Source organism: Lathyrus oleraceus, chromosome 3, assembly GCF_024323335.1.
Source record: "Lathyrus oleraceus cultivar Zhongwan6 chromosome 3, CAAS_Psat_ZW6_1.0, whole genome shotgun sequence".
Taxonomy (NCBI): Eukaryota; Viridiplantae; Streptophyta; class Magnoliopsida; order Fabales; family Fabaceae; genus Lathyrus; species Lathyrus oleraceus.
Genome location: NC_066581.1, coordinates 351,544,390 through 351,555,797, shown reverse-complemented (window position 1 = coordinate 351,555,797; position 11,408 = coordinate 351,544,390). Strand labels below are relative to the sequence as shown.

At 36.3% G+C, this 11,408-nt stretch overlaps 1 protein-coding gene across 1 annotated transcript; it reads right to left on the bottom strand.

Moving 5' to 3' along the window:
- Positions 1-8,588: 8,588 nt before the first annotated feature.
- On the bottom strand, positions 8,589-10,494 carry LOC127129246 (RHOMBOID-like protein 1). Its single transcript, XM_051058498.1, has 6 exons — positions 10,301-10,494; positions 9,999-10,162; positions 9,578-9,741; positions 9,229-9,491; positions 8,884-9,010; positions 8,589-8,717 (listed from the first exon to the last, which is right to left on the bottom strand). The coding sequence occupies exons 1-6, from the start codon at positions 10,489-10,491 to the stop codon at positions 8,589-8,591; spliced, it is 1,038 nt and encodes a 345-aa protein (XP_050914455.1). The 5' UTR covers positions 10,492-10,494.
- Positions 10,495-11,408: the final 914 nt, after the last annotated feature.

The following is an 11,408-nucleotide window of genomic DNA, read 5'->3' as shown; positions in this document are numbered from 1 at the left end:
TAGAGACAACCTAGAACCATTTGGCTAATACAGAGTTTGTGTCTGTCGCATCCGCGAAAAACAACCGGCGGGCTGAAACAAAAAAACAACACAGAGCCGCCACTGCGCGTTATTTATCCCAAAAGAGGGAAAGGAAACGCTCAGAGAAACTTGGAAAAAGCATGGTCTCGCGACCAAAGAGAAAGGGTAAGGGAGTCGGTTACGCAAGGGGAAGGTATTAGCACCCCTCACGTCCGTCGTACTCGACGGGATCCACGCTCTAAGAAAAGAAAAGGTTGTTAAAACACCACACACACACACACCGAAGACAACACAGGTGGGGTTAAGAGGAAGGGAGCTCGATAGGACGTCGCATCCTATGCCTACGTATCTCGTCTGGAACGAGAATCAGAGCTGCCGTAGTTCGGCTCACGCACGCCAAACAAGCAAACACAAACACAGGCAAACTGGGAGCCTGAATGCCAATCACTGGACTTACATCAGCATCCGAACCAAAACAAACACAAAAAGGCAAACGTGGAGCCCGAAAGCCAATCACTGGACTTACATCGGCATCCGAACCAAACACACGCACACTGGAACCCGAATGTCACTCGATGGACTTACATCAGCTTCCAAGCACACAACAACCAACAAGTTAATAGGGAGTCGGGAACTCGAGCCTATAACTGTCAAGCACACACACAAAAAAGAAAGAAAAGTGCCCGGAGAGACCTCGCACGGTCTCCTGCCTACATACCTCGTCTGGAACGAGGATCAGGGCGATGTAGTTCCCCTCAAAGGGAAAGAAATTCTAGCCAGAAACCAAGGGGAGACACACTACCAGGGAGCTGTACTCGAGCCTAGTGTTATCATGCATCATTGCCCTATGTTGTGGTTTCTACCTACTTGCGCAACAGCAAGCTAATCCTATCCAGGAAGAAAGCAAGCATGCAAGCATCAATCAAAATAAAACAAACATTTCACATAGCACACACTATATCCAGTCAAGTGAGGCTCAAACAAGGATGGACTGCCGAGGCAAGTCATCTGTACAAGGTAGAGTTAGCTCTTAACCTTGCCATTGAGAGGCTAAGGTGAAGCTGATGAAAGGTGAGTGAAGATCAGACTTCACAGCTCTTATCCCTGTCCAGGGAGAGCTTTAGACAAAGGAGCGTGGGTCCAGAATGGAGGGACCCTTCTACGCTCGAAGACTCTGACTCGACTGTGCAACAACACAAGATCTTGGGTTTGTGTCCCAATGCGTCAACACAGTGGTGTGAGCAGAGGGACGACTCAACAGAATAGCGGGGGATAGATTGCATATCCCTTGGATTCCGCCAATTGCCTCATAGAGGTCTTTACCTGCTTGGCACAAAAGTAAACAATCACAGACATCGCCTCTTAAGGAGGACTTCAGACAGTTGCCTGGCTAAATAACAAGCCAGGTCTTCCAGACTACATGAAGTATAGAGATTCTACCTCAACTGGTTTAAAAACCAAGCAGCAGCAAGCAAGTTCTTAAAGAACTGTAAGCGACTTAATGTACCTGAAATCAATCAAGTATCATCAGTACTCAGACAAACCAACAGTAAACAGCAAATGTTAATCTGTACAGTCAAACACAAATTAATGCACACAAGTGCAAGCCATGAGCCCAAGCTCAAGCATCAAACCCTACAACACAAAACCAATGTTAGTTTACAACATCAAACAATCTTAATTTACAACTTGAATTTTTCTCCTTAAGCCTTTTGCACTTTTAACCTGAAAATCCAAACCAAATGTGAGAAACAAGACCACTAGGCCAAGCCTAGGGTCCAAAGGAGATAAAAAATCCTAAACAGCAAGTGAAAATCAACCAAAATCACATTTAAACAAATCAAAAGCAAATGCAATTGGTCCCATGCTCATATCAATCACCATTATCATTTCATGCACAATTTATCACAAACTAGGTCATTTGCAACACCAAAAGTCCAAACAGAACTATCTCAATCAAAAGCATACCAAAACAAATCAATTAATTCCACAAAAATTCACACCTAAACAGGACACATTCGATGTATAGCATGTCAAATTTCAGCTCAATTGGACAAAAGAAAGTAGGGCAATGAAAATCAAGAAGTCCAGACAAGTTTACACAAGCCAACACAAGGCATCAACACAAGCACCAACTTCCAAAAATCATAAAACAGTGACAACAATTAAGAAATGAATGGGATCAAAACCACAATGTCCTATAATGTGTCTACAATCCACATATCAAATTTCATCTTCATCCAATACACTATAAAAATTTCACAAATGAATTACAAACATGTGTCACACAAAGTCACAAAATGACCACACAGGGAGGAAAATTGTCAGTCAATTAGAAAATGCAACCAATAAATCCAGCAAAATTCACATGTAATCTTGACATATCAATGTTCACCCACACAAAATTTCAGCTCAATCAAACATCTCTAGGCCAGGCAAATAAAATCATGAAGTTGACCTAGCTTGGTGTGACACAAATTGTCACACCTTAATTAAAAAAATCATATCTAATCAACCAAGTATCCAAAAATCACAAACTCTACATGAAAATCACCATCAATGAGTCCAGAACAAGCACAAAAAGTTTCATGAATTTCTTTAAAGGTATCATCATTTCATGAAGGATTTGGCAAAACATACATAAATGTGACACATTCAACAAACCCTAGGTCAATTAATTTTCCACACGTGCAAAAAATCCACAAAAATCATAATCAAATTCTACACATCATCATGAGAACAATGCAAAAAAATTCACAAAATTTGGATGAAAAATGAATGAGATATGGATTTTACAAGTTCATGTAACAAAATAAAAATGAAATGAAAAAAGAAATTGAAATAATAAACAATTAAATGATGCAATGGCACGGTTGTAATTTTAAAGCCACAATCCAAAACGACGCCGTTTGGATTAGATTACAAGGCGCGCTCTGATTGGCCAGAGCTGGCGCCAAACACATTTTAAATGAGGCAAAGGCATTTAGAAGATCAAACACATGTTCTAACGTGTTCTTCAGCAAGAAAAATGCAGAAAACTCCAGAAAATCAAGAACCACGAAACTTCACCAAAATCAACAAGTTTATAATCAATAGAACCGTCCTTCTATGTAGATCCAAGATATGTAACTGAAATTTCCTAATTCTAACCATGACGAAGGGATCGAGCATTTTAAGATTGGAACACAAAACTTCAAAACACAATAACTCATTCAATAGCCAACCAAATCAAAAACCAATCATATCATGTTAATCTACAATGGATGAACTACCAAACGCATATCATAATTCAAGAAATGGAGAAGGTCGAAATTGCACCTTAGGTTGAAGACAGCTGTTGATTTTGATGCTTCCTCGAGCAAAAACCAAAAACAGATGGAGCATAAGGTTCAGGAAGGTTAATGGAGTGATCAACCAAGCTCAATGTTGCTTCAATTGGAAGAAATCTCAAAACTCCATTGTTGCACAAGCTTTGGACAGTCACGAATCTTGATGTGTTTGGCAATGGCTTATCAAAACAGTTGTGGATCTTGGTTCATGGAGCACGAATCAAAAGGAATTATCCAATTTGGTTGAGAATTGATGAAGATTGATGAAAAAAAGTGATGAAGATTTTTGGAGAATTTGGGAGAAAATGGAGGGAAAGTTTGTTAGATTTCTTGGAATGTGCAATTGTGATTAACATTCTGTTACAATTAATGATATATACTTCATCCTTAATCACTTTGTTAATCATAATTAGCAAAAACCATGTGATTAGTGAAAATGTGCATTTAGGTGCAAGGGCAAAAATGACCTTCTCCAATATTGCAATGTGACAGCTCATACAAGTCCTAAATGGTATTTGGAGTGTGTTGGAATGGTTCTCATGTCAATTGGCCTTGTAAATCTCAAAATCACATGTTCACACCAAAAATGCAATTAAGTCCACTTGAAATTTGACTTTTTGCATTGACCATTTTTTATGAATTTTGATTATGCACCATGAAAGTATATGTGAAATGGGATTTTCTCATAAAAAGATCACTCAATTTGGACATTCCATGTGAAAGTTATGCCACTTTGATTATAGGCATTTTTTGAAAATGAATGGACCATAACTTGTCAACCATACATGGGAATTTCAAGTTCTTGGACTTTTTGGAAACGTGAGATCAAGATCTACAACTTTCATGTTGAACAAATTTTCATTTGAAGCTTTTTTGGACATGTAATTTTGTGGTGAAAAACTTTCCATTTTTGGAAACTTCCATTACAAGTCACTTTCTATTTTTGGAAATTTTTTGCCTGACTTTATTTTCTTCATTCTTGAGCTTTGACATGTCAAATGAAACTTGTTTAGACATGAATGAAGTGTATCCAACTCTCTCCCACCTCCAAATCCATAAAATCAAGCACAGTTGACCACAATTGACTTTTTCAACTGATAGATGAATTTGGCAATGCACTGATCCATCTGAGCCTCAATTCCCTGATGAAATGACTCAAGGATGAAACCCTAGCCTCCATAAGCTCAATACAATCACATGATGATCCCCATATCCATTATAGACCCCATCTCCTTGCCATGCCCTGATTGGCCCAATGCAACTGATTAGGGTTGACCAGTGGTCAAAACCCTAATCTCAAGGTATATGATCAACCTTCTTGAATCTTCTGGATGATAACAAAACCATGATGATGATGATGTATCATTGCAAACAAGATGTAGACCAATCCCTTTGAGAATCAAAACCCTAATTTGGACTTCCATCCTCAGATGATTAATGACCAGTCCAATGAAACCCTAGCTTGCACATAACCTCTTCATCTTCTGATCAAGACTTATGAGGATGACTTGCACAATGTAACCACATGATATACAATATGCAATGCCTAATGTCCTAAAATGATATGCAAATATGTTAAGCCAGTCCCAAGAGAGGAGGGCAAATTTTGAGGTGTTACAGTGTCCAGCGTGTAATTGGTTCTCCACGGTCAAGAATTTCTTTTCCACTTGCAGATATTTCGAGCAGAATACGCATTGAGATAGCTAGAGTGCGAGGAAGGCGATGTGCTCTTCGTCAAAGACCTCTTCAGTATCCTAGTTATGGTGATCTGAGATGTAGTGGGTAAAGGTAACTCGATTGCCATTGAAGCCAATGGTGTCCTTGGTCATGTAGTTGGGATCAAAAGTGTCTCCAGTTGGTCGAAGACCAGTGATAGCAACAATATCGAAAAAGGTTGGAGTCAACATTCCACAAGGGAAGTTAAAGTTGTTATGAGTATTGTCCCATAAGTATAGGGAAGCTATCAGCATGGTTTGGCAATAGCCAGGGCCAACCTTTGACAATTGGATCATGTCAAATATTTCCATTTCTTTCCAAGTTTGAGCTTTCTGGTTTTCTATTTTTGCGGGCCAAGACAAGTAATTCTCAGGATCTTTAGAAAAGGGGCAGGAGTGAAAATCTATAAGAGAGATACTCATGTAATCTAAGTTGATAGGTTTTTCTATAGGCTCGGTCAAAGACTTTTCCTGGGTATCAACTGCATCATTTGGTTCATCGCTTACAGTCTAATTACTAGTTTTAGATTTCTTCCTACTAGCTATTAGTTTGGTTCGGTGATAAGTTGGAAAGTACTCTTTGAGTCTTTCAGGATTAACATTAATATCTGGTAAAAGACTTGTAATTGCATGCGTTTTTCCAAAGATTGAGATAGGAATTAATATTTGTGACTGATAAATACGTTGTTTCTCTTCTTCAATAGGGGGCTCCGGAATGTATTGTTGGTTTCGCATGACTTTGGGACCTAAGATCTTGTGAACAGGAGGAATGGATGCTTGTTTCTTGGAATCTTTGGAGTTATTGGTTTTTGACGCCATTGATGATGGAAAATATGGAGGAAATTTGTTTTGTTTGGAGTTTTGTTGAGAGAAAAGGAAGACTTTTTCTTGTGATTCATAATGGAGAAAAGTTCAGAAGAATGAAAGAAAGAAGGTGAAGTAAGGTACTTATAGTGGGATGAAAAAAAACGTTTCATTTCAAAAAGTTGACAGTTGTTGAAGATCGTGGGATGCATGTTGATCGAAGAAAGAACAATTAGACGGTAGCAGTTAGCATGGCCCACGATCTTCTAGGAAATAGGAGTATGATGATTAACTGCGACTTTCACACGTCTCGATGAGACGTTTGAAGAAAGATGGTCATGATGACCATGATGTCATAGCAGTAAAGATATTGTTGCGTCAAAACATTTCAAAAAATGCCTTTTTCTCCATATAGTCGAAAATGACATTCTTTTTTTTGGGGGGGGGGGGGCAATTTGTTAGCTGGAATTTCGACGTTGGAAAAGAATATGTTATTTTCGATGAAGAGTTGAAAAGGCATAGTCAAAGAAGACTTTTGTTGAAGAGGGTTTAGTCTGGGACTTAGAAATATTCTTGGATTCATATTCACTTTTCGACGAAGGTGTCAGTTTGGAGTTGCGTTCGACGAGCGTGGCTAAAATTAAGGCTCATAACCGTTTTTTGGACTTATCCATTTCTTGAGAAGAAATGTGGAAAGAAATGAGTAGTGAAGTTCATGAAAGCGAGAACGTGTCATCTTTTGGAGAAGAGATTGTTCGTTACCGTTATTTTTGATTTATTATAAATATGGATCTTAGTGATTAGGATTGGTGTGTTCCATTTTGTACAAAAACTCACATATTACTCAAAGTATCTATGTTATTGAGAAACGAGTTCTTGAGTGCAATGTACGTGTGATCACCATTTTTATACTTTTGTATTAAATCATTTATAATTCTGTTATTTATTTTCTTTGTAAATTTACTTTGAAGTTATTTACATTTCCATTTTCATTTTTGCGTTTCTTTACAAAAGTCAACAGTATTTTCAACGAAAAGAGAATTGTCGAAATGTTCATAAGTGATAAAACATGAAGAGAATTAAAACACATGTCCTAGGATCAATCTAGTCGATCCTGCGAGTAACCAAAAATATAGAATTTGGAAGACTAGCGCTTGTTTACCAATTTCGATGCTAAACAACATGTAATCATGGTTTGTTAGAGACATGAGTCGCATAATTTATAGTTATTTATTCGTTAATCATGGCAGTTCGAAAACGTTTTAAAATTATTGTTTTACAATTTTGAAAAATTACCACAGAAGAAATTACTTGGTCGATTCGCGCATTAGCTCACTCTCTTTAAGACATTTCACGACATTACTCAAATTTGCGCAAAACATTCATTCAACCACAACGCCTTTAGGATTAAACAACTATGTTTTATATTGAATGATTACTACTTGCGCATAGGGGTGGCAAACGGGCATGTCTGTCCCATTTAGGCTCGTCCGCAAAAAATAGGACGGGGAGGGACGAGCATAGTTAAGGGTGCGAGCCTAAAATCTTGACCCGTCACGCAAAAAAGGTGAGAGTGGGACGAGCCCATGGACACTACATCTTTTAGGCCTAAAAATGTATATGATTATGTTGATGCCCGCGCCCGCAAAAAAATGGGGCGGGACGGACACATTAGACAGCGTGTGCCTAAACCCTTGGCCTGCCCCGCACTAAAGTGCGGGCAAAACGGGCAATGCTCAATGGGTCAAAGCCATTTTTCCATCCCTACTTGTGCAGTAGGTAATCAATCTAGAATTACACCATTTGATGACACTATGACCAATCGAATATGATATAAATATCAATCTTAGTATCTAGTTTTATATCAATTGTAGATAGCTCGAAGAAGTCACTCAAAAATAAAATAAAAATAAAATAAAACTTTTTAGATAAAGTAGAGCCGGGAAAGAGGAGAAATATTTTGGAATGTGAAAATATGAAGTGAAGAAAATGAGAAGTGAATGCCTATTTCTCTAAGCGGAAATCTGATCCGAATGAATGAGAGAAAACGTGAGGGTGAAGGAGCAGATCCTATCCAAAACTAACTGTTATTAAACTTGATAAGCAAAACGTGAAAACACATCAATATTCAGATTACCATTTAGTGAGAACACACCACTACTACAATACTTAATTAATAAGCGTTAATTAATATATACAACACACAAATTAATTAATATATTTTATAAATAAAGAAATTTTAATTATTTAACAAATGCACATTTTATTGTGAACTAACACCTTTAAATAAAAATATGTGCTCGACATGTGTCAATGTTAGAATTACATCTAATTAACTAATTTATTTAAATTATTATTAATATCGATTAATTTATATTTTGACCTATGCTCCCTAAATGAATTGCAAGAAGCATTACACTTTCATTTTTTATAGGAATTTTGCAATGAATGTAAAGAATTTTTTATCGGAAATTGCTTAGTGCAAAAATAAATACTAGTCAAACCAATTGAAATTATGATGAATCTGAATGTAATTAAATAATCGAGTGGATCCCTTTCAAAGCTTTTTAAGCTCAATTTTACATAATATAAGAAAAATACAAATCAATCAATACTATATATACATGAATGGATATAAACAAATATATACCAATCAAAGTATGTATAATTTCTTCATCATGAATAATGCCTAAGGGATTATCAACCCTTTTATATAATCTCAACTACAAACCTGAAAACACAACTCTTGGATCTTGGAGTTGGTTGGATATTGCATATCATATAAAATAGATTTTCCAAATCCATTGTTTGAGCATGTCACATTTACCTGATTCTCAATCTGCTCAGTCTGCATTGTAAATTATTACGAGTTTCAACGTGTCAGTATCGTGTCTAATATCTACATCCGTGTTAGTGTATCAAAAGTTCTAAATATATAGTAAATTCAATGAGTTATTTCATAGTGTCTAAATTTTTGATAATTCATAAGAAAAGGTTTCTCTAAAGTTGATTACCAAGCATGTCAAATTCTTTAGATTGCAGCCCCATCTTGAAGTTGGGACACAAGATAGATAATGGCACCAAGAGCAGTGATCATTTGCATCAACACCACTCAGAAGTGCAACCAAGCCAACACTAAACCTGTCAAGTACAATTTTGATTGAACAATCAGAATCATGAAATTGAGTTTTCATTATTGGTATGTAACATCTAACAAGAGACTTTGATATGCTTATAGATTCTAGTCTAAGGAACATAACTAGCCTTCTATAACTAGAAATTGAATATAAAATCAATAACTTATGAAATACTAAGACAGTCACACGAACACAGACATCAGACACGACACTAAAATTTACCCGGCAATCAACAAAATTAGGGCTAAGAGCCAAGAGATGCACTGATAAATCTTGAATTTAGATTTAACTAATGCCGGAGAATTATATGTTGAGGTAGCATATTTTTGCTTAATCCATCCGAACTGAGGACGGATTAAGAACACAAACCCAAGAAGAAATCCAGAAAGAAACCCTCCAATATGAGCAAAGTTATCAACATGTGGAAAAATTCCGACGGCTAGATTGATGGTAATTATAGACACAAGGGTTAAGAGTGCTCCTAGCTGCACACATGACAACAAAAATCTTAATCAAGTTAGAGTTTTGATTTCAAAAACACAATGAGAAATATGATGAATTTGATGAGTACCCTTTTATCATATATAGACCAATTAGTAATGAGTTCTGACAGCATGCCTCCTAGTAAGCCAAAAAGAGCACTTGAAGCACCAACTGAGATACTTTTCTGAATGAATAGAGATGAAAGCAAGCTACCTCCAAATCCAGATATTACAAATAGTAGTCCAATAAGCACTGCAATTCAACTATACAATCGTTAACACAAACATCAGACACGATCGTGATCTGATATTGAAAATCTGAAACATGAACCTTGACTGTATAGTTTAAAGTGATTGAATGTAACATGTGTTAGTTTCAGATTGATGTCAGGTTGGTGTGACACTGGTCATGTCAGACACCAAACACACATTCGATCTGAAGTGTCGTTTATTTCATAGCTAAAATATTATAAAACATTATATGGATGGTTTTGAATATGTGATACATACCAAATCCAAAATCTTGCTCAAGACGAATTCCAACAACTAAAATGCCTAACATATTTGCCAAAAGATGGAAGACTCCACCATGTAACCACATACAAGTTATGAGGCGCCAACCTTGATGTTTGCTAACCACTTTCTCCACATCCAAAGCCCCCATACTCATCAACCTATAACACAAAACAAACACTCCATTCAATAAAAAATATCATAGTTTTAAATTGCAATCGCAGTCGTAGTAGTGGTTACGCACTGAACTTTTATATCGTGGTTATGATTATGCATTTAATTGTAGGACAAAAACTTACGTTAACATTGAAGGTCCAAGAAGAGGATTCTCGTTGAAAGGTTGAAAGGAGAATCGACCTAAGAACCGCGCAATGCAGGAGATCGAGTTATGAGGACAATCATTGACATACATGGTGATTATGAACACAACAACATTAGCAATGACAAAGAAAGGAATCAACCAAGGAATCCATTTCTTGAAATGCTTCATTTCCTTGTATTCAACTATGGCTTCAGCTTTTGAAGGCAAAGATGTGTTCATATCCATTGTTTAATGAAATGAGTCAAAGATAATCTAAAACACTCATAATGAAATTTGCTTAAGACTAATTAAGGACACTATTTGTTTAAATATTTTGAGGTTAATTAATTAAATAATCATTATTTATTAGCTAATTTAGAAGGTTGTGCTTGGAGGTTTCTTTGTTAAACAATGTTCCCTGCCTTGTTTGGATCATAAAACAAAGAAATAAAAAAGTTATATTATTTTTCTCTATTGACATTTGGATGATGACATATATAAGAATACATAAAAAGGGGTGAAAGGTTGAAAAATGGCTTATTCCATAATTCCATCAATAAGAAACAAATTTTGGGTCTGGCTATAACCTGATATTAGTAGTTTATTTATAAAACAGATTGGAATGATGTTAATAAATTTATTTTAGAAATTAACACTACATAAGTGGTGGCATTATGATGTTGGTGAATACATGGAAGATGTGTAGAGAAATATTTATATTATCAATGCATAAAAACATTCTCACATTTTTTCTGAAGCTGTTTGTAGTTTGCAGACTCTTAATATATCCAGCTGGCCATACATTTGATATGGAGACGGCATAGGGAATAGTCTCCATCTTATTCTTATATTCTCTAGTTGGAGAATTTTGTATAACCCAAAGCTTAGTGTCATGATCCAAAATACTGTTGACGGTTTTATCATTTTGCATTCTAAATTGATCTACCACTTTCTTCAAGTAAATAGATTGAGACAAGAATAATTCACTCTTTTTATGATTTCTCGTGATATCCATCTATAGGATCCTTTAACTTCACGAACGTCTTTCATCTCAAATTCTTCATTCAAAGCCTCTCTGAGCTTACTGATCTCTTCCTTACTAGAGT

Coding starts and splice junctions, on each gene's coding strand:
- LOC127129246 (XM_051058498.1), bottom strand. CDS start 10,491: ATGAAGCATTTCAAGAAATGGATTCCTTGGTTGATTCCTTTCTTTGTC. Junction 9,742..9,998: donor TGAGCAAGATTTTGGATTTG/GTATGTATCACA, acceptor GTTGAATTGCAG/TGCTTATTGGACTACTATTT. Junction 9,492..9,577: donor GGTCTATATATGATAAAAGG/GTACTCATCAAA, acceptor TCATGTGTGCAG/CTAGGAGCACTCTTAACCCT.